This window comes from Podarcis gaigeae (assembly GCF_964106915.1).
Source record: "Podarcis gaigeae genome assembly, chromosome: 15".
Lineage (NCBI taxonomy): Eukaryota > Metazoa > Chordata > Lepidosauria > Squamata > Lacertidae > Podarcis > Podarcis gaigeae.
In genome coordinates, this window is record NC_139692.1 from 7362047 (window position 1) to 7386318 (window position 24272).

The 24272-nt window shown below is 42.8% G+C and overlaps 2 protein-coding genes across 4 annotated transcripts in view; one reads left to right on the forward strand and one right to left on the reverse strand.

Moving 5' to 3' along the window:
- LOC310832095 (beta-4C adrenergic receptor-like) overlaps positions 1-24272 on the forward strand; it is a 685807-nt gene that overhangs the window by 240443 nt on the left and 421092 nt on the right. The gene's annotated exons all lie outside the window — the stretch shown is intronic.
- LOC310832193 (interleukin-36 receptor antagonist protein-like) overlaps positions 1-24272 on the reverse strand; it is a 38922-nt gene that overhangs the window by 1387 nt on the left and 13263 nt on the right. The window contains exons 1-4 of one of the 3 annotated variants that reach the window (XM_083713849.1): positions 4528-4599; positions 3023-3176; positions 402-518; positions 64-203 (exon numbers count right to left, since the gene is read on the reverse strand). In XM_083713849.1, the coding sequence (XP_083569975.1) occupies positions 64-203; positions 402-518; positions 3023-3119 (354 nt within the window). In that variant the 5' untranslated portion in view covers positions 3120-3176; positions 4528-4599. Of the gene's footprint in view, positions 1-63; positions 204-401; positions 519-3022; positions 3180-4527; positions 4600-24272 lie in introns of those variants that run through there. The other 2 variants (XM_083713847.1, XM_083713848.1) reach the window with 2 other exon arrangements.

Consider the following 24272-nt stretch of genomic DNA (forward strand, 5'->3'; position numbering starts at 1 on the left):
ACAGAACAAGCAGAAGAAATTTGAAAGAATCAAATGTAGCTTTGAACCAGAAGTGAAACCCACCTCCAAGGTCAGCTGAGGTTGACCACCAGATTCACCACAGGAGAGGGTTTGTGCTCCATCTTGGGTGCCCAAAAAGACGGCAAATGTGTTTCCATCTTTTGGGGTTATCCCTCTGTTGGGGGTCATAGCCACCAAGTAATCTGGAACCAAAAAACAGGCAAAGATCAGTATGATAAGAGTGGGGTGTAAAGTTAAGGAGCACCATTTCTGACCCTAGTTGCAGACAGTGCTGCTGTATCAGACACTTGGTTACCCAGTCCCAGAATTTGCACAAGTGTTCAATCGGTAACAGTGTAGGTTGCAGCTGTGGGATGTGAAGGGATCATGACCATTGTTACCGGGTGAGTTGCCATCTTTGGGAGCTGCTACCAGCATGTTGTTCTTCAGGAACAGGAACTTCTGGTTGATATCCCAAACCCTGTAGAGCCATGGGCTCCCTAACCGAAGGGAAGGATCTGTGATGAAAAGAAGTAACACAAATTTATCAACACACAAGAAAAAAATGGAATATTCTAAAGAAGGAACAAGCAACTTTTCAGACATATCTTTTTTCTTCTGTGTTGGAGCTGCAATTCTTTTCTCTACCTTTTGCATGAAGTGGTAATAGCCATGGTTGGCACAACACATTTTCCATGGTGGCAACATTGTGGAGTTTCTGATGTGAGTCTAGGACTTCCTCTATCCTTAAGATATTGCACATGCAAGTCATTAAATGTGTTCCTAGTGTATCTTTTTTCATTTGGTATTAAGAATACAGGTTTATATATTGCCAAAGAGACAGCCTAGTTGCAAGCACTATTGACTGGCTGTTTTCAGCTTTTATTCAATGGGATCCAACCTGGCTGAAACCCAAGGACACTAGTTTGACTGGTTTCTCCAGGTGAAATCCATCGATTCCCCCTGCTGGTGTGTGTATCAGTTTCCTGTTGACTAAAGGCCCCTGTTTTTTAGAGGAGTTTTGATTCTGACCATGTTCTTGCCCTCCTGAACCATGGGAGAAAGGCATAAGCAGAATAACCAAGGGCACAGAGCATGCATGCATGTACGAATGAATGAATGACTGAATGGCTGAATCAGGTTAGCTAATGAAGCCGGATATCTATTTGCAAGTATATTTGCACACAATATCGTCCATGAAATATGTACTGTATTTTTCACTCTATAACACGCACCTGACCATAACACGGACGTAGTTTTTAGAGGAGGAAAACAAGAAAAAAAATATTCTAAACGAAACAGTGGATGTATGATTTTTGTGGTTCATGCTGTGGCCACAGACATGTGATCTGACAGTGAGTTTGGGGTAGCCCAATGCAAAAATCCTGAGGATTCATGTGGATCCATGCTTTGTAACCACGTTTTTGCACCACTGTGGTCCCAGGCAACAGTGGATGCGTGATATTTTTGGTGCAGGCTGTAGCCATGGACATGCTGTGTGATCTGATGGTGAATTTGGGGTGACCCACTGCAAAAAACCTGAGGATCCATGTGGATCCATGCTTTGTAACCATGTTTTAAATGGGAAGGGAAAGAAAAGCACTCAAGGGACAAGGAGCACGCATGGGGTGTGTGGAGCAGGATGCTGCTAATAATGCAGAAGAGGGGTATAAGGGGAGAAGGCTCCTCTCCTCTCCCGCTTTGCTCCTTTAAAGCAAGCAGGTTCTGCTTCTCTCCCTCCTCCCCGGCTTAGAGAGCTGAAAAGCTTTGCTGCTATTTAGCGAGATGAGTGGGGAGGAGAGAGGGACAGATCGCACGGTTGCTTTAAAGCAGCCAACCAGACAGGAGCCGCTTACACCTGTGTAAGCGGCTCCTCTCCCGCTTTGCTGTTTCAAAGCAAGCCATGGAGAAGGGAAGGAAGGGGAACCATGGATCCTCTGCTCACGACTGCAGCAGATCCCTCCCGCCACCAGTAGGCATTCGCTCCATAACACGCCCAGACATTTCCCCTTACTTTCTAGGAAGAAAAAAGTGAGTGTTATTGTGCAAAAAATACGGTAATATAAAAAAACAGTCGTGATTGTTTACGACCCTCCTCCCCCTCCTAATTCTATAACCCAATAATTCAGGATAATAATTCATGCATCTGGTAAAATGAGCTGTAGTTCATGAAAGCTTATATTGTTAGGAAAATAGTCCAACAGGTACCACTCGTTCTTTGCTGAAACAGACTAACACGGCTAGATTTTGGGGAACAAGTCCTCCTTGCTTTTATGTTAAACCACCAACATGGAAAATATCCCCATGGAAAATGTCATTTCACTCAGCAGGTGTACATTCTTACGGTGACGTAGCATGGTTTGCTGGTTTCCGGGGCAGGTGGGAGCCAGGTGGAAGCACGTGCACTAGGGCATGGGATGCAGAAAATGAAGGGAGCCTGCCACACAAGCCCAGCCTTCACTGTTGATGACGCACTGCAATGCCTGCCTGCCACACAGGGTGCAACCCAGCTGGCAAATTGTGGCCCTTGGCAGGTGAGTCCCCCTGATGCCCTTGGCGAGGAGTGCCAGGCTGTGCTTGGGTTGCCACTTGCCTGCTTCCCTCCATCCGTGCCCACTCACCATTGGGAGAACATACTGATCGAGGAGTGAGTGAGCAGTACGTTGGTTGGGTGGCCATTCAGAGAGAGGGTCTGGGATGTAGTGGCAATGCCAGGTCAGACTCTGGGACCCAGAGAGCCCTGCAGCAGGCAGGGAAGGATGAGGAGCTGAGGACAGGGCCCACCAGTACGTGCCTGGACAGGAATCCCCGCAGAAGCCAACACCTGCATGGGGGTGCCTGGTTTGCACCCCCTCAAAATTATGCCCCCAGGGGACTTGGCCTTCTCTCCCCCCCCCCCCACTATGTTATGCCCCTGTGAGCCTATATGGATAATGGAAATTCTGATTTAATTTAAGGATCACTGCAGGTTTTCAGAACTTGTCTTGGGCAGGAAATATAAAAGCAAAGCATTGTTTTTCACCTGGCTTAGGAAAGTGATGGAATAAATCTCTCATTTTCTGGTCCACAGTCATCTTGTGGGGCTTCTCCCTTAAAGTCTCTGTGTCTACTTTCTCCATTGCTTCCCAAGGATTGGTTGAGATTCAGGCTACAAGCTAACTCTTCTGCAGTTGTAGCTACTAAAAGAGAAGGATGTAAAATGTTAGAGGAGAGGTTGCAAAAATCCCAAGTTCCATTGATTGCCCTTCTGCACAATATCCCAGGATCAACACAGATACATATATATATATAACTTTACTTGTAAGCCACCTTTACATAGTTCATACCATGCTCAAGGCGGCTAACAACATTGAAAAACTACATAATTACAACATAACAACCAAACCGAACAGGTTCCACATAAATCATAATAAGATCTAAAATAAAATATCAGTATCAATCAAAAAATCAGTATCAAAAATAGCAACAACCCACTGCCTAAACAATACCCCAGGAAAAGGTCATTCAGCAGCCTCAGCTTTTCTAGTTGGAGTCCGTCCTGGGCCCCACCCTCCCAGGCCAGGTGGAACAGGCTTGCAAGGCAGGAAGGAAGTCTTCCAGGACCCACAGCCAATATAAATTAGGCATGGTGAAGCAAGGCTAATTACGCAACCAATGTCCAGGAGTAAGAATACAGCAACAGAGAATCAGACGATATGCCACTGGTATGAACTGATGCAATATAGCAGATCATTAAATGAGAGCTTCCACCTTCTTGAAATTTAAAACAGATACACAGGCTACCAGTTTCTATCAGGACAGAGGCTCTGGAGGTGATTTTTTAATCCTTTCCCTTGTGCTCTATCAAGCTTAACCCTCCGTCTCCAAACATTTGTACCCTCTTTAAGGGGAGAGAGAATGAAGGGCATCAATTTTTTTCCCTTGGTACAGACCTGCTGGGCTGGGGAGGTGATATATTTCTTCTAAAAACATATATCCTGCACAAAAGAACATTACAAATTACAAAAATATCTCAAAATACCTTACAATAAATTCATTTTAAAAAATAGCGATGCCACTTACAGCCAAAGAAAAACGAGAATAAAATAAACAGCAATCCAGAATGCTTAGAAAGGGGAAACAAAAAGTACACCTGAATTAGCATTGTTAATTACAATTAATTGACATTAAAATCAAGGAAATATGTCTCCCTCAGCTTCACTGCCCACCAAATGACTATAATGATAGGTGGGGGAAATGGGTCTAAGGAAAGGCCAAACAGAGATTTCCTGCCTCTGAGACAATTTGGCATTTGAAAGCAGACAATTTAGCATAGTCTTCCCTAATCTGAGGCCCTCCACATGTTGTGGACCACAGCTCCCATCAGTCTCAACCAGGATACCCAATGATCATGGATGATGGAAGCTGTAATACAACAGTATCAGGAAGGTAACCAGTTGGGAAAGGCTATGATCTCAACTAGCTGCCTTCCAGATATTGTTGGATATCTGGATAGAAGGTTCAGAGAAATAATTGAGGAGATGCTACCTGTCCTGGTGTGAGGAAGTCCTGTGTCTGGATATGAATTGTCTTCTGAGATTTACACATCATCTTATAGCTTAGTCAGACCAGTGGGTGTGGTTTATATGCTCTATGGCACCTTATGTGGCACAAACACATATCCAAGTCTTGCAGCAGCAGCCAGCTGTTCCGGGAAGCTACAAATGTTGTGATAGTTCAAATGCTGAGGGCTGCTCCCAACATCCTTTTTATTCTGCATTGGTGATCATTTATGCTCATGATAGTCCCGAAGTGGTCATATGCAACCCCAGTTTCAATACTCTTTGAGACTAGGGATAGAGGAGAAATTTGATTCAGTGCTCATATAAACCTGTCTTATCAAATTTGCACATTCCAAACAATATGCGAACTGAAACAAAGCTATCTTAAATTTGCGAGGGACTTCCGGGTTAGCGCCATCGGCGAATGGCGGAGTTCCTACGATCGGAGGAACGGGCTCCGTGGAAACTGTGTCTTCCCACCGCAGCGAAGGTGGGGACCCGCTAGAAATCCCAGGCGGAGAAGCCTGGGAACGTGGGGTTCGGCAGAGCACCAAGAGCGCCTCCCCCACTCGTGTGGAAACCCCTCTTTGGGGCTCCGTAGTGGAGTGGGGTGAGCAGCACGGTGCTGTGAACTGATTGCTACTTTCACGGAGGGAGGCCGCACAGCCATCGCCGGAGAGTGCTGACTTTTTCCTGATGACAATTGGACTCTAAAACAAGTACCCGTGAGTAAAAACGGAAGATTTGATTAAGAAACTTATGAAATTTATGAATTAGGCAACGAAGCGGGAAGATCTAAACAGGCCTTCTGCCTTCCGCTTTTTGTAAATACACTGAAGTAAAGATTTTGCAAACTAAATAGCCTGGAAAATTAATCCAAAGATGGAAATTTCCTGCATTTATAACCCACAAAACCCCCTTGACAGCAGGAGAAAAGGGGGGGGGGGGCTTTGACCATCTAATCCTGCAGAGAGAGAGTAAAGGAATATAAGTTTCTATCGTCCCAAACCTGGGGACGGGACGTCAGGACAGAAATTGTTGGAGATGTCCATTGATTGAAAACGGAACACTTTTGACAGATAGTTAAAAAAAGAGAAACAAATTAACTTCAACGGTGCTTTCTGCATTTTTGTATTTTAAGGAAACAAAGTACTTGAAAATCGAAAGTAAATTTCCCTTTGTTGGATACTTCTTAAAGATGGACGTTAATAGAAACTGTGTCCCCTAGAGGGAGCTTGTCAGTTTGTTGCTGCAGTTTACAGGGAAACCTTACAGCTGTGAGAATTAGACCATGGGACCAGCTATTTGACCTTGAACAGAAATGTGCAGGGAGGAAGTTCTAACGTCTGCCCTTGGCAAAACAATTGCTATGCTGCAGCAGCTGCATGAGAAAATGAACTTGATGAATGAAAAGTTGGACTTCATGACTGCTGTAGCCAATAAATATGAACTAACAGGAAACAAAGACAAAGAAATTTTACAACAACCAACTCTGGAAACTGGCTCGATAAGGCAAGTCCAAGGGCAGATGAAGATGGAAGAGGTCGCGATTGCACCTCAAAAGATACAAAGGGAGAGATCCAAAGTCCTGAGTGACCAAAAGTCTCAACATTGGAAGATTGAATTTGGAGTGTGTCTGGAAGTGTCTGGAGTTAAGGAAGCTCTTAGCTCTGGTGGGACTGTGAAACAAGTTGACAACTATTTCTGGAATAACTATTTTTTGGATTACAAAATTAAAATAGGGGAGGGGGATTGTGGGGAATGGGCTAACTTGATGAAAGAAAATAAAGCCTATTACCGCTTGGAATTCCCCGGAGACCCTCTCCTCAAGGAGAAAGGGAAGAAACTACGAAAGAAACCAACAAGGGACAGGGAAGGGTGCAAGTATAAACAGGAACAAGAAAACCTGCAGAGGGGGCATAGAAGAGACCTGAGAGCCTCGGACATTAGAACACCAGATTGATGGACAGGATGTAATGGTTAGAAAGGACTGACATAACCCGAAATCAGGAAGAAGGGACGTTGGATAAAACTAGAATGAGAATTTCTTCTTATATATTTCCTTTATTATTATTTTTTGGAATTAGTGTGATACTAATGAAATATCAGAATATGTCGGAAAGGAATTAATTGGCTTTAGTAGAAAGGTTTGAAGGAGTTATGCATAAATATGGTTTAAATTTTGAAATTTTATGGTTTTTAAGGTAAGGTTAAAGAAATCAACGACAAATTGAATAACAGAATAAGTAAAAGTTGGAAAGGGTATGTTGAGTTAACAAAAAAAAAGAGAGAGATAGTTAAGACAAATTATTTAAATAAAAATTGTGAAGTATGAGAAGAATTTGCTGAAATAATGAATTAAGATAGAATACAAAAAGGGAGGTGTGAGGAGGTCCAAGAAATAAGTAAATGAAAGGATGTAATTTGGATTTGTACTTTTCTTTGTTATCTATGTTTTTTATTCTCCTTTGGTTTTGTTGTTTTGTTGTTGTATTTTTGTATTTTCTTGTATTTTTTGAAATTTTGAATAAATATCATTTAAAAAAAACAAAAAAACAAAGCTATCTTAAATTTGCGGTTCTGCAGATTTCTCAATGCAGTTCTCCATCCAATCAAATAACGTTTGTGGAATTGCATATATTATAGGAAAGTGTGCAGTATAATGGACACATTAGTAAAAATCTACAGAAATGCATTATATTGGGGGAAATTGATCACAAACATGTGTACACTAGTCATAACTGCATAGAAAATGTGTTTAGTGGGAGAAATTTGCAGTAAAAAACTAGTGAATCTTCATGAGGAATTTTTTAAAAATGCAAATTGCTGCAAAATGTAGAGAACTGAATTTCTGCCCACGCTCCTCTTAAGAGAGCCAGTGTGGTGTAATGGTTAAGAGCGGTAGTCTCGTAATCTGGGGAACCGGGTTCGCTTCCCCGCTCCTCCACATGCAGCTGCTGGGTGACCTTGGGCCAGTCACACTTCTTTGAAGTCTCTCAGCCCCACTCACCTCACAGAGTGTTTGTTGTGAGCAGAAAGGGAAAGGAGAATGTTAACTTTGAGACTCCTTAAAGGGAGTGAAAGGCGGGATATCAAATCCAAACTACTCTTCTTCTTCTTCTTCTTCTTCTTCTTCTTCTTCTTCTTCTTCTTCTTCTTCTTCGCCCTCCTTCCCTATGCAGTGTGGACTTTTGGCCAGTTGCCTGCTGGGGGTGTGTGTGAGAGAGAAAATGAATATTTGGAAGAGTCCCTGATTGGCCTTGGGGAGCCTTTTTCCATCCTGCTGAAGCAGGTGGATGCGACTATCTCTTAAGAATAGGTGTGGGGAACCTGTAGCCCTCTAAATGTTGAGCACAACTCCCACCATCCTGATGCAGGGACAGACCTTCAAAATTTAACCCTCTTCTAGCCCAAACCTGGGTAAGGGAGGCACCAGGCTTTGGCGAGGAGGCGTGAGACCTAGATCCATCCTACCTCCTTCCCATTTTAATGGCAGAGCAGACATCAACTTGGGGAGTTATTTATAGCTCAGCAAGTCCTTGAACAATGGAAGGAATGTTTTCAAAGGAGTGGAATGGGCCAAGAACAATGACAATCTCTCTTCACACCAGGTCTAGGAAAAACCTGCTAGAAGGAATGAACACATGAATATTTTTTATATGTTTGCAAAATAAGAATGGTGCTGATTGTAAGGAAACAAGAAGGCTAGCCACGAAAATGGATTAAAACTAATAGAAGGATGAGAATGTGATTAAAGAAGAAGAAGTGGCAACATCAGGAAGCGTTGGACATGTTTGTAACAGGAGCGGGAAAGCTTCTTCTTCTTATTATTTTTGAAAAATTGTATTAAATTTAATAATTTGGATCAATTTATTAAAATTCGGAAAACACACACACACACAAGAATGAAATATTATAGTCCTGAGCCTTTTAAAGCTTTATAGGTCAAAACCAGCACTAGGCTCCAGAAACTACTGTATTTTTCATCTATAAGATGCCCCCATGTATAAGCCCCCCCCCTATTTTGGGGGACTCAGTTTCAAGAAAATAAGAGGAGATGGCCCAAAGTTGTTGAGCTTCTCTCCCCACACAGCTGCAGGCAGGAAACACTCCCCTAGATTTGGTGGGTGCTCAGGGCCCCTAGAGTTGGCACCCCTGATCTTCATGTATTCTGTCAGAAGCTGGCCGGTTGCCGGCTTGAGAAAATGGCACACAAGAGGTAATTTACAGAAGATTTATTGCATACAAGCAATTAGCCTCTGACTGCTCTCTCCGAGCATCCATATATCATGATCAAGTTGAGTCTTCTGAAGAGTACTTCCGGCTCCTGCGGAATATCCTGAACTTATCCCCTTACATTTATTGGTTCTTCATCTGTCTTGGACCCTTTCCATTGGCCTAGTTCTAGGACTGATGGGTTCAGCTACCTCCTCTTCCGGTGAGGAAATTCTCCCCCTCCCTTGTGCCACGAGAGGCTGAGATTCCTCAGATGCTAGCTCTCATCCAGCCCGCCTTCACTCTGTTGATAAGCCACATTCCTGCCAGCTTCAGAGAGGGGAGGCATTCGCCCACTGTCTCTAATTGTCTGAGAAATCTGCCAGTCTCTTTGTTCTCCTTCTGCCTGCCTGCTTTCTAGCTCAGACTGCCTTTCCCAGTTTTGGGCTGTTGTGTCCATGACGTATACCTATTGAGGTTTCTTAAGCTTGTTCTGTTAGTGCTAAAGCTTTTGTACCTGTCCATATGCACCAAAGGTAGGTGGGAAAGAAATAGAGCACGTGGGGAAGGGCAATGGAGCCACAGGTGTGCTTGAGTCAGACACAGATGAAAGCACTGCTGCCATATGCATTGAAATGTGTCCCAGAGCACACCAAGCCTGCGAGGTTATCGTGGGAAGCAGAGAGAGAGAGAAAGCAAGCAAGGGCAGAGGGAGCAACACTGAGTGACTGGAGATGAAAGACGAGTGACAGAAAGTGGGAAACACAGTGCCTGTGGCAAGAATGGAGGAGGAATGGAGTGGGTGAGAAAGAAGGAGAAAGAAGAAGGTCATATGTGCTGCGAATGTCAGAAGGAATGTGTTTGGGCGAGTGATGGAGAGACTGAAGCAACATTGGCTGGAGAACAATTAAAAAGCACAAACAGCAGCTGTAAGGGAACTGAGGTAAATTAATATCAATATCACTATCAATAACAATAACAATATTTTTATTATTTATACGCCATCCATCTGGTCGGGTTTCTCCAGCCACTCTAGGTGGCTTTCAGCTCATTAAAAAATGGTAAAACATTAGACATTAAAAAATTCCTGATACAGGGTTGCCTTCAGAAGTCCTCTAAAAGTCAGGTAGTTGTTTATTTCCTTGACATCTGATGGGAGGGTGTTTCACAGGGCAGGCACCACTACCGAGAAGGCCCTCTGCCTGGTTCTCTGTAACTTCACTTCTCGCAGTGAAGGGCCCCGAAGTTGGACCTCAGTGTCCAGGCTGAATGATGGGGTGGAGACGCTCCTTCAGGTATACTGGGCTGAGGCTGTTTAGGGCTTTAAAGTTCAGCACCAGCACTTTGAATTGTTCTCAGAAACATACCAGGAGCCATTGTAGGTCTTTCAGGACTGGTGTTATATGGTCTTGGCGGCCCCTCCCAGTCACCAGTCTAGCTGCCGCATTCTGGATTAGTTGTAGCTTCTGGGTCACCTTCAAAGGTAGCCCCATGTAGAGTGCATTGCAGTAGTCTAAGCGGGAGATAACCAGAGCATGTACCACTCTGGCGAGACAGTCTGCAGGCAGGTAGGGTCTCAGTCTGCGTACCAGATAGAGCTGGTAGACAGCTTCCCTGGACACAGAATTGAACTGCACCTCCATGGACAGTGGTGAGTCCAAAATGACTCCCAGACTGCACACCTGGTCCTTCAGGGGCACAGTTATGCCATTCAGGACCAGGGAGTCCTCCATACCTGCCTGACCCCTGTCCCCCCAAAAAACAGTACTTCTGTCTTGTCAGGATTCAACCTCTATCTGTTAGCCACCATCCATCCTCCAACTGCCTCAAAGCACTCATAAAGGACCTTCACCGCCTTCACTGGTTCCAATTTAAAAGAGAGGTAGAGCTGAGTTTCATCTGCATACTGATGAATACCCAGCCCAAACCCCCTGATGATCTCTCCCAGTGGCTTTTTGATGTTGAAAAGCATGGGGGAGAGAACGGAACCCCAAGGCACCAACACTCATCCCCTAACACCACTTTCTGAACACAGTCCAGGATAAAGGAGCGGAACCACTGTATGACAGTGCCCCCTGTTTCCAGCTCCTCTAGACCAGTGGTTCCCAACCTTTTTTTGACCATGCCCCACCTAAGCATCTCTAAAATCCTGATGCTCCCCCCGTGACATATCATTCTTATTATTCAAAAAGTGAGCTCCTATTCACGTGGAGGAAGCCTAAAAGGGCATTAACGTGGTCTAAACAAGCTTCCAAAGAACATGACATCCATGAAAGAGAAAAATAAAAGAACGAAAGGACAGTTGAAGGACTGAGGAAGAAATCACTAAGAAATTGTTACAATAATAATAATAATAATAATAATATGAAGTGATATGAAAAAATAGCAAAGAATGTTTCAAAACATAATAGAGAACTGAGATGCATAAATATAAATTATTTTTAATGGAAGCTTTTTCTGTAATACTTTGATCATTTTAATTACTATACAATAAAATAAAGGTACCTAGCAAATTCAAAATACAATTTGAGCTCGTCTCAAGATAAGTAGACTAAAGTTAGTGAGATACTTGTGCTTCATGCCTGCTGCAGAGAGATTTTATATTAGGCACCAATTTAGTCAGCTTCAGTCTCAAGTCTCCTCATTTAGTGATATCCAATTGATTTCTTTTCTTCAGTAGCAAATCATTTACAACTCTAAAGCCACATTCAGCTAAATATGAAGATAGGAACGGTAACAACCGTTTTCTTGCAAAGTCGCTTGAATTTGGGTACAGTGGTACCTTGGGTTACACACACTTCAGGTTACATATGCTTCAGGTTACATACGCTTCAGGTTACAGACTCTGCTAATCCAGAAATAGTACCTCAGGTTAAGAACTTTGCTTCAGGATGAGAACAGAAATCGCGCAGCGGCAGCGGGAGGCCCCATTAGCTAAAGTGGTGCTTCAGGTTAAGAACAGTTTCAGGTTAAGAACAGACCTCCACAACGAATTAAGTTCTTAACTCAAGGTACCACTGTATTTAGTTTCTGTCTCATCACAAAGTCATGCCATCACTCCTTTTATATTGAACAAATGACATCGACCGTAATGTCAGAAAACCCACAAGTTGAAGTTTTGGACCTAGCTTCCCTGCCTATGTCTCTTTACGACAAAAGAATACCAAACGTGCCACTGAATTGCTAACAAAAAGCCCTGAGAACACACTTTTTAGTGAAGTTAAATAGTAGCATTAACTATCATGGAATTGTGATCGAAGTTTATTTCATACTTACGATTTGTATTTAGAGTTCTATAGCAGTTATTATTATATTTGCCTCACATATAAAGCATGAGACCCACAAGAAAGTATCCTACTTTCCCTCATTGATAAATCGCGAATTCCCACCGATCACCAGTGCTCAGAGCAGGTAGAGGTCCAAAACACTGCTCCGAAAAATGGCAACCGCTCCAACTTAGCAGCTATGGAGTGGTCGCATTCAGGGGAAGTTCCACAACTGCTGACTGAGCGCTCTTGAAGCACTACTTCCCCCTGAATGCACCCAGTGTTTTTTATGTTTAGATAACTGTATATGAAGCCTCTAGAACCATAAGAAATGCAAAAAGTCATTGTTAATAACTCATTATCGAATTGCTTCCCTTAAAAATCAAATTCCCCCCTGTGGGGCCTGTGCCCCATGTTGGGAACCACGGTTCTAGACGGTTCAGAACGATGCCATGGTTGATGGTATCAAAGGCCACTGAGAGATCCAGCAGAACTAGGAAACAGCTTTCACCTTTGTCCCTAGCCCACCGGAGATCAGACCAGCAAGACCAAGGCACTTTCAGTCCATGATGAGGCCTGAACCCTGATTGGAAGGGATCCAAATGGTTTACATCCTCCAGGCGTGCCTGGAATTGTTCAGCAACCAACCAAGAATGGAAGATTTGAGACAGGGGGGTTGTTGGCCATATTGGCCAGGTCCAAAGATGGTTTTTTAAGAAGCGGTTTAATAACTGCCTCTTTCAGTGGGTCTGGGAAGGCTCCCACACAGAGGGAAGCATTCACCACCCCACGGAGCCCATCGCCCAGCCCTTCCTGGCTCGCTTTTATGAGCCAGGATGGGCAAGGATCAAGGAGACAGGTGGTTGGTTTCACTCATCCAAGCAGCCTGTCCACATCTTCAGAGGTGACAGATTGGAAGTGATCCCATGCAACTTGACTAGACAGGACTCTAGGTACAATTGCATGCAGAAATGTGAACGTTAATGAGAAATTGGCACCAGAATGCTGATGAATATTCCTGAGGACTCTTTTTAAAACAAAATGAATGAACTTTATTACGGTCACAGACCAGGATAAAACAAAAACAAAAACATATAAATAAAATACCAGTTAGGATTTTTTAAAGTGATAAATGTTGGAGCAGATAAGGACAAAGAAACAAGCTTAGGATAAAACATCTGAATAAAATACAAGATTAAACACAAGGACTCTTTTTAAAACAAAATGCAAACTAATATGGAAATGAGGAGAACTGAACAAGACTGGAAGAATGAGAAACTGAGAGCAACCAAAATTGACATATCCAGCCATCCCTACTCTTGATAGATGCAATTTCCTTGTGTTTTTGTAGCTTGAGTGAATACTGCAAGTTCTGAACATGTTAGAACTGAAAGGCATTTTGTTACTTGATGAGGATATACATACATTGGCATTAAAACCTCCCTCCTCTTTCAGAAGTTCTAATCACCTTTTACTTTTTCAAAATAAAACTGAGTGATCTCAGCACCTCCTTGATGACTCAAATGAATCGGCTGGTTTGGCTCAGTCAAGGTGCTTAGGAACCAACCGGGGAATGCTGCAGATTCAAAGCTGCCGGTCTCTGTGCTGCTGCCACTTTTACAAAAGAAAGTGAAGTTATTGTGTTCCTTGCCATCGTCGTAGAGATCCATAATGGCTTTACCCTATTTTAGATAAAAAAGCATACAAAAGGTTTAGTAGAAAGAAAGCTTGTGCTACATCACAAATGAATGCCACCAGTTGCCTGGTAGAAATCGAGACTTGGGGCTAAATCCCAATGATTGTAACTAAAGCATATACAAATTCAAAGTTTACTGGAAGCCTCAAGTTTAAATCTGGATTGTGTCACGAATACACCATGAATTTTTAATCTCCTGTTGTAAGCTGCCCAGAGTAGCTGGGGAAGGCCAGCCAGATGGGAGGGGTATAAGTGATAAATAATAATAATAATAATAATAATAATAATAATAATAATAATAATAATTATTATTATTATTATTATTATTATTATTATTATTACTACTACTACTACTACTACTACTACTACACCAAGCATTCAGCCATGAGATAAGCCTTTCATTCAAAGGATGGGAGGACCTGTGGCCCTCTAGAGCAGTGTTTCCCAACCTTGTGCCTCCAGATGTTTTTGGCCTACAACTCCCATCATCCCTGACCACTGGTCTTGCTAGCTAGGGATGATGGGAGTTGTAGGCCAAAAACATCTGGAGGCACAAGGTTGGGAAACACTGCTCTAGAGGTTGTTGGACTACAATTCCTATCATCTCTGACCTGGATGGGGCTGATGGGAGTTAAAGTCCAACAAGATCTGACCCACCACTGGTTCTTCAGCTTCAATTCCTGTCTGCCTTTCATAAGTTTGAATCTTTGCTTATATACCAAAACAGGAATTGTTTCACTCCTGAATTTAAAAAACAAAACAGGAAATAGAACCGGAAGCTGGATAATTACAGAGACATTCATAACTAATGAAGAAGAGTGCAGTACCTACAATCAGGAAATGTTTGCTTTCACTAAAAGGACAGAAGCAACCCGTAAAAACCTCAGTAGATCTTTGCCTATCCCCAGTAGACAGGATAAGAAGACAAAGGAGAGGGAAGAAGCACAGAATGATAACAGAGAGAAGAATGGAAGGCAGTGATTAAGAAAAAAGAGTGAGCAAACAGCAGAGAATATCTAAAATCTTTGTCATGGTGGATGCCACAGAACAAGCAGAAGAAATTTGAAACAATCAAATGTGGCTTTGAACCAGAAGTGAAACCCACCTCCAAGGTCAGCTGAGGTTGACCACCAGATTCACCACAGGAGAGGGTTTGTGCTCCATCTTGGGTGCCCAAAAAGATGGGGAATTTGTTTTCATCCATCTCTCTGTTGGGGGTCATAGCCACCAAGTAATCTGGAAGCAAAAAACAGACAAAGATCAGTGTGACCATGGAAAAGTTATGGAGCACCACTTCTGACCCTACTTGAAGACAGTGCTGCTGTATCAGACACTTCCTGACACCTGGTTACCCAGTCCCAGAAATTGCACTAGTGTTCAATCGGTAACAGTGTAGGTCGCAGCTGTGAGATGAGAAGGGTTCATAATCATTGTTACCGGGTGAGTTGCCATCTTTGGGGGCTGCTACCAGCATATTGTTCTTCAGGAACAGGAACTTCTGGTTAATATCCCAAATCCTGTAGAGCCATGGCTTATCTAGGCGTATGGGTGGAAACTTGGAATGATCTGTGATAAAAAGAAGTAATACAAATCTATCAATACAGAAGAAAAAATGGAATATTCTATAGAAGGAACAAACAACTTTTCAGACATAAACTTTTTCCTTCTGTGTTGGAGCTGCAATTCTTTTCTCCCCTTTTTGCATGAAGTGGTAATAGCCATGGTTGGCACAACACATTTTCCATGGTGGCAACATTGTGGAGTTTCTGATGTGAGTCTAGGACTTCCTCTATCCTTAAGATATTGCTCATGCAAGTCATTAAATGTGTTCCTAGTGTATCTTTTTTCATCTGGTACTAAGAATACAGGTTTATATATTGCCAAAGAGACAGCCTAGTTGCAAGCACTATTGACTGGCTGTTTTCAGCTTTAATCCAATGGGATCCAACCTGGAACTTTTATTCAATGGGATCCAACCTGGAACTTTTATTCAATGGGATCCAACCTGGCTGAAACCCAAGGACACTAGTTTGACTGGTTTCTCCAGGTGAAATCCATTGACTCCCTCTACTGATGTGTGTATCAGTTTCCTTTTGATTAAAGGCCCCTGCTTTTTAGAGGAGTTTTGATTCTGACCATGTTCTTGCCCTCCTGAACAATGGGACAAAAGCATAAGTAGAATTACCTAGGGCACAAAGCATGGATGTATGCACATACGAATGACTGAATGACTGAATCAGGTTAGCTAATGAAGCAGGATATCTATTTGGTTATCTGCAAGTATATTTGCACACAATATCGTCCATGAAATATGTACTTTAAAAAAACAGTCCTGATTGTTTACCACCCCCATCCCATGCCCCAAAATTACCCAATAATTCAGGATAATAATTCATGCATCTGGTGAAATGGGCTATAGTTCACGAAAGCTTATATTGTTAGGAAAATAGTCCAACAGGTATCACTCGTTCTTTGCTGAAACAGACTAACACGGCTAGATTTTGGGGAACAAGTCCTCCTTGCTTTTATGTTAAACCACCAACATGGAAAATATCCCCATGGGGAATGTCATTTCACTCAGCAGGTGACGTAGGTGATGTAGCATGGTTTGCTGGCTTCCGGAGCAGGTGGGAGCCAGGTGGATGCACGTGCACACGGGGATAGGATGCACGTGCATCCACCTGTAAAAACCAACCAAAAATGCCACTCCAACACAAAACTCCCAACAGTATGAAGTAGGTGAAAAAAGGCTCCCCAAGGCCATTTTACTAATGTGTCCATTATTCTGACACTTTCCTGTAATATATGCAATTGGATGGAGAACTGCATTGCGAAATCTGGAGAACCACAAACATGGGATAGCTTTGTTTCAGTTCGCATATTGTTTGGAATGTGCAAATTTAATAAGATCCAGCTTTATATGAGCACTGAATCAAATTTCTCCTCTATCCCTAGTCACAAACAGTATAGAAACTGGGGTTGCATATGACCACCTCGGTACCATCATGAGCATAAATGATCACCAATGCAGAATAAAAAGGATGTTGGGAGCAGCCCTCAGTTTTTGAACTATCACAGCAATTGTAGCTTCTCGGAACAACTGGATGCTGCTGCAAGATTGGATTTGTGTTTGTGCCATATAGGGTGCCATAGAGCATATACGGTAAACCACACCCACTGGTCTGACTAAGCTAAAAGATGCTGTATAAATCTCAGAAGACAATTCATATCCAGACACAGGACTTCCTCACACCAGGACAGGTAGCATCTCCTCAATTATTTCTCTGAACCTTCTATCCAGATATCCAGCAATATCTGGAAGGCAGCTAGTTGAGATCATAGCCTTTCCCAACTGGTTACCTTCCTGATATTGTTGTATTACAGCTTCCATCATCCATGATCATTGGGTATCCTGGTTGAGACTGATGGGAGCTGTGGTCCACAACATGTGGAGGGCCTCAGATTAGGGAAGACTATGCTAAATTGTCTGCTTCAAATGCCAAATTATCTCAGAGGCAGGAAATCTCTGTTTGGCCTTTCCTCAGACCCATTTCCCCCACCTATCATTATAGTCATTTGGTGGGCAGTGAAGCTGAGGGAGACATATTTCCTTGATTTTAATGTCAATTAATTGTAATTAACAATACTAATTCAGATGTCCTTTTTGTTTTTCCTTTCTAAACATTCTGGACTGCTGTTTACTTTGTTCTCATTTTACTTTGGCTGTAAGTGGCATTGCTATTTTTAAAAATGAATTTATTGTAAGCTATTTTGAGAATTTCTTGTAATACAAAGGCAGAGACATTTGTTTCTTTTATAATGTTCTTTTGTGCAGGATATATGTTTTTGAAAGAAATATATTGCCTCCCTAGTCCAGCCCAGCCCAGCCCAGCAGAATTGTCCTTCATTCCCTCTCCCCTTAAAGAGGGTAATACAAATGTTTGGAGTAGGAGGGTTAAGCTTGATTCAGCACAAGGGAAATGATTAAAAATTCACCTCCAGGGCCTCTATCCTGATAGAAACTGGAAGCCTGTGTATCTGTTTTAAATTTCATGAAGGTGGAAGATCTGTTTAAGTAATCTGCTATATTGCATCAGTTCATACCAGTGGCATATCGTCTGATTCTCTGTTGCTGTATTCTTACTCCTGGACATTGGTTGCGTAATTAGCCTTGCTTCACCATGCCTAATTTATATTGGCTGTGAGTCCTGGAAGACTTCCTTCCTGCCTTGCAAGCCTGTTCCACCTGGCCTGGGAGGTGGGGCCAGGACGGACTCCAACTACAAAAGCTGAGGCTGCTGAATGACCTTGTCCTGAGGTATTGTTTAGGCAGTGGGTTGTTGCTATTATCGATACAGTACTGATTTTTTGATTGATACTGGTATTTTATTTTAGATCTTATTATGATTTATGTGGAACTTGTTCAGTTTATGTTGTAATTATGTAGTCTTTCAATGTTGTTAGCTGCCTTGAGCATTGTATGAACTATGTAAAGGTGGCTTACAAAAAAAGTTATATATATATATATATATCTATGTTGATCCTGGGATATTGTGCAGAAGGGCAATCAATGGAACTTTGGATTTTTGCAGCCTCTCCTCTAACATTTCACATCCCTCTCTTTTAGTAGCTACAACTGCAGAAGAGTGAGCTTGTAGCCTGAATCTCAACCAATCCTTGGGAAGCAATGGAGAAAGTAGACACAGAGACTTTAAGGGAGAAGCCCCACAAGATGACTGTGGACCAGAAAATGAGAGATTTATTCCATCGCTTTCCTAAGCCAGGTGAAAACAATGCTTTGCTTTTATATTTCCTGCCCAAGAGAACCTCTGAAAACCTGCAGTGAGCCTTAAATTAAATTAGAATTTGCATTATCCATATAGGCTCACAGGGGGATAACATACTGGGGGGGGGAAGAAGGCCGAGTCCCCTGGGGGCACAATTTTGAGGGGGTGCAAACCAGGCACCCCCATGCAGGTGTTGGCTTCTGTGGGGATTCCTGTCCAGGTACGTCCTGTTGGGCCCTGTCCTCAGCTCCTCATCCTTCCCTGCCTGCTGCAGGGCTATCTGGGCCCCAGAGTCTGACCTGGCATTGCCACTACATCCCAGACCCTCTCTCTGAATGGCCGCCCAACCAACGCAGTGCGCACTTACTGCTTGCTCAGTATGGTAAGTTGCACGGATTGAGAGAGGCAGGCAAGGGGCAATCCGAGCACAGCCTGGCACTCCTCTCCAAGGGCATCAGGGGGATTCACCTGCCAAGGGCCACAATTTGCTAGCTGGATTCCACCCAACGTGGGCAGGCAGGCATTGCAGTACAGCATCAACAGCGAAGGCTGACTTTCTGTGGCAGGCTCCCTTCATTTTCCGCATCCCACGCCCTAGGGCGCGTGCGTCCACCTGGCTCCCATCTGCCCCGGAAGCCAGCAAACCATGCTACGTCACCATATGCATGTACACCAGATGAGTGAAATGACATTCTCCATGGGGATATTTTCCATGTTGGTGGTTTAACATAAAAGCAAGGAGGACTTGTTCCTAAAAAATCTAGCCGTGTTAGTCTGTTTCAGCAAAGAACGAGTGGTACCTGTTGAACTATTTTCCTAACAATATAAGTTTTCATGAACTACAGCTCATTTCACCAGATGCATGAAGTATTATCCTGAATTATTGGGTAATTTTGGGGCGTGGGATGGGGGTGGTAAACAATCAGGACTGTTTTTTTAAAGTACATATTTCATGGACAATATTGTGTGCAAATATACTTGCAGATAACCAAATAGATATACGGCTTCATTAGCTAACCTCATTCATTCATTCATTCATTCATTCGTACATGCATGCGTGCTCTGTGCCCTAGGTTATTCTGCTTATGCCTTTCTCCCATGGTTCAGGAGGGCAAGAACATGGTCAGAATCAAAACTCCTTTAAAAAGCAGGGGCCTTTAGTCAAAAGGAAACTGATACACACATCAGTAGAGGGAGTCAATGGATTTCACCTGGAGAAACCAGTCAAACTAGTGTCCTTGGGTTTCAGCCAGGTTGGATCCCATTGAATAAAAGTTCCAGGTTGGATCCCATTGAATAAAAGTTCCAGGTTGGATCCCATTGGATTAAAGCTGAAAACAGCCAGTCAATAGTGCTTGCAACTAGGCTGTCTCTTTGGCAATATATAAACCTGTATTCTTAGTACCAAATGAAAAAAGATACACTAGGAACACATTTAATGACTTGCATGAGCAATATCTTAAGGATAGAGGATGTCCTAGACTCACATCAGAAACTCCACAATGTTGCCACCATGGAAAATGTGTTGTGCCAACCATGGCTATTACCACTTCATGCAAAAAGGGGAGAAAAGAATTGCAGCTCCAACACAGAAGAAAAAAGATATGTCTGAAAAGTTGCTTGTTCCTTCTTTAGAGTCTTCCATTTTTTCTTGTGTGTTGATAAATTTGTGTTACTTCTTTTCATCACAGATCATTTAAGGCCCATAGAAACGCCATAGCTCTTCAGGGTTTGGGATATTAACCAGAAGTTCCTGTTCCTGAAGAACAACATGCTGGTAGCAGCCCCCAAAATGGCAACCCACCCGGTAACAATGGTTATGATCCCTTGACATCTCTCTGCTGCGACCTACACTGTTACTGATTGAGCACTTGTGCAAATTATGGGACTGGGTAACCAGGTGTCAGGAAGTGTCTGATACAGCAACACTGTCTTCAACTAAAGTCAGAAATGGTGCTCCATAACTTTTTCATGGTCACACACCACTCTTATCACACTGATCTTTGCCTGTTTTTTGCTTCCAGATTACTTGATTCATTCAATTCAGGAGTGAAACAATTCCTGTTTTGGTATATAAACAAAGATTCAAACTTATGAAAGGCAGACAGGAATTGAAGCTGAAGAACCAGTGGTGGGTCAGAACATGTTGGACTTTAACTCCCATCAGCCCCATCCAGGACAGCCAATGGTCAGAGATGATAGGAATTGTAGTCCAACAACCTCTAGAGGGCCACAGGTCCTCCCATCCTTTGAATGAAAGGCTTATCTCATGACTGAATGCTTGGTGTAGTAGTAGTAGTAGTAGTAGTAGTAATTATAATTATTACTACTAAATTATAATTTAGCACATACCCCACCCATCTGGCTGGCCTTCCCCAGCCACTCTGGGTGGCTTACAACAGGAGATTAAAAAATCATGGTGTATTCATGGCATAATCCAGATTTTAACTTGGGGCTTCCAGTAAACTTTGAATTTGTATATGCTTTGGTTACAATCATTGGGATTTAGCCCCAAGTCTCGCTTTCTCCCAGGCAACTGATGGCGTTCATTTGTGATGCAGCACAACCCTTCTTTCTACTAAACAGTTTGTATGCTTTTTTTATCTTAAATAGGGTAAAGCCATTATGGATCTCTACAACGATGGCAAGGAACACAAGAACTTCACTTTCTTTTGTAAAAGTGGAAGCAGCACAGAGACCGGCAGCTTTGAATCTGCAGCATTCCCCGGTTGGTTCCTAAGCACCTTGATTGAGCCAAACCAGCCGATTCATTTGAGTCATCAAGGAGGTGCTGAGATCACTCAGTTTTATTTTGATAAAGTAAAAGGTGATTAGAACTTCTGAAAGAGGAGGGAGGTTTTAATGCCAGTGTATGTATATCCTAATCAAGTAACAAAATGCCTTTCAGTTCTAACATGTTCAGAACATCCAGTATTCACTCAAGCTACAAAAACACAACGAAATTGCAGCTATCATTTTTACGGAAAGGTAAAAGGTTCACTCTGACCGCTGAACAGTCAGACTTGGCAAAGGAAGCAGACTTCTTTTGAAGCTAAAAGGTAAAGGACCCCTGACAGTTAAGTCCAGTTGTGAACGATTCTGGGGTTGTGGAGTCCCTCACTTTACTGGCTGAGGGAGCCGATTTTTGTCTGCAGACAGTTTTTCTGGGTCATGTGGCCAGCATGACTAAGCCGCTTTTGGTGAACCAGAGCAGCGCATGGAAACACTGTTTACCTTCCCGGTGGAGTGCTACCTATTTATCTACTTGCACTTTTTTTGGTGTGCTTTCAAACTGCTAGGTTGGCAGGAGCTGGGACCGAGGAATGGGAGCTCACCTCATCGCGGGGATTTGAACCGCTGACCTTCTGATCGGCACATTGCAGCTGTGTTTCCAGGAAAGGCAAGGAGTTAAACATGTCCAAGAGAGACCCCTAGTGACTAAAAAATGTATAGAGCTGCTTATTGTATACAATGGAATTTAAAGGTGCTTTATAGATAATGATTTTAAAGGCAATCAAAATCCATAAAAGACTGTCTGTCCTCAGATAGTACTATTTATGCGGGGACCTAAAAAGGCACCCTAAAAGCTGAGTAGAGAGAGTTTGTCTGAACAGAAGACAGCTAAGAATTCTTAATACTGTGATAATAGGGAAACTCTGAAAACTGCTTTAGAAAGGACAAGACAACTGGATTTATGAACTTGAAGATAAGAGACAGACAGTTAGCTTGGGGACGGGTTACCCTGCACGTCTCAAAATAGCCCAGAGCAGAGACACTTTTGAGCAATAGAGAATAATGCTTTGAAAAATGTAAGTTTGTAAGATTGCTCTTAAGGGACCAAAGACAGAATATACCTCAAAAGCTAAAACAAGGGTATGCTAATAGGGACACCCCGACACTGAAAGTAACACCAGAAAGTAAGTCTCCCAGGCTAAATACTTGTAAAGAGTGAACTGTGATTGAACTAAGCCAAACCTGACCTGACCTGACCAGCTGAACTGCTGTAGGAAGCTAGGAAGCTGGGAAGCTGGCTAACTCAAGGGAAGCACCCTTATCTAAGGGGCATGCTTTGAGGATCAAGGTCTCCGGTATTGTACGATTGCCAAATGTATACATCAGACAGGTTCCTTGACTCGCTGCAAATCCTATGCTATAAATTATGCCAGAATCTTAGCTTGAAAATGTTCCTATGTCATATACAGCCTGTCTTTGACCAATTGGGGTTTTCCACGTCTTCTCTGTGAGGGAGCAGAGAGAGAGAGAGTGACTACAGACTTTTAAAACCTGTGTATAATTCTTGATCAGTGTGCTGCTGGTTGGCATCGCATGCTACAGCACGCACCCATTTGTGCAAATGAACTAATAAAGCCTTCCTAATTTACCAATATTGTCCAAGATAATTTTCTTTTTAAGACTCTCAAAGCATTAAGTCTTGGAGGCCATTATTTCATTTCTAACAACAACCAACTTATACAACCAGCATTGCAGGAAGCTCTGTCTCCACCTCTCTCTCTTAAAGACTAAAAAAAAAGTTATATGGATTCAGAGGTGTTTCTAATCCTGAACACCTTTTGAATACAAGAGGTAAAATCCACCTGGGCATTCTCAAAAGGGCCTGAGAGATGCTGAAGAAGGTGAGGGAGGAAACTCTTGCCTGTAAAAGCTTGTTGTTTTGCTTCACTTTTCCAAGTGTCAGCTTCTGGGAACAATGGGATGCCACAAGCCTTACTCAAGCATCCTGGTACATAAAGTTTCCTTGAGCATGCAAATCACACCCACCAGTGCCATTAAGCAGCTATGAAATGTTGTGTAAAGCCCAGGAGAGACTTCAGAGAGGGATCTTTCACACTAAGGCACAGTACTTTCTCACATCAGCGCCTTCAATTATTGCTCTGGACTTTCTACCCGTGTGTTAGAACAGGGGCAGACTTTGGTAATATGTCGCCCTGAGCAAAGCTGTAATTTGGCACCTCCCCTTAAATATTTCTTATTTTCACAAAACTTCATTTTGGTGCAGTTGCTTTTTATGAATCTTCTCAGTAGGTACCTGCATAAATATAGCCTTCCTTCAATCCTTCCACACCCACACTGCCCTAAATCTGGCACTGGTTAGAATGTTAGCTTTCCCCAACCTTCTGCTTTCTAGACAGCTTTCTATACCATCTACTGATCTGTGTAAGCATGGTGCTCTGTGGGTGTGATATGGACTAGATCCCATGGAAGGCAACACCCAAACAGGATTTCTATGTAATCAAAACGTAAAACTACAGTGGTACCTCGGGTTACATACGCTTCAGGTTACAGATTCTGCTAGCCCAGAAATATTACCTCAGGTTAAGAACTTTGCTTCAGAATAAGAACAGAAATCATGCTCTGGCAGTGCAGCTGCAGCGGGATGCCCCATTAGCTAAAGTGGTGCTTCAGGTTAAGAACATTTTCAGGTTAAGAACAGACATCCATAATGAGTTAAGTTCTTAACCTGAGGTACCACTGTACATGCATTTATGGTGATTGGAGTCCATCTGGTATTTAAATGGTGCAAGGAGAATAAAAATACTTCTAAAACTGGCAACAAGCATTAAGAATAAGCCACAGGAGATTTCGTAGGCAAAGTTAACAGTAACTGGTTCTGGTAGCTCTTTGATTTCAAGCTATATGCTGCACTGGCTTCAGGGAGAAAGCAATCACACGTACCTTACATCTTCCTGCTTGAATTTTGCAGACCCTTCACCTGGTTTTGACAACTTATTCTATCAGGGCGGGGACC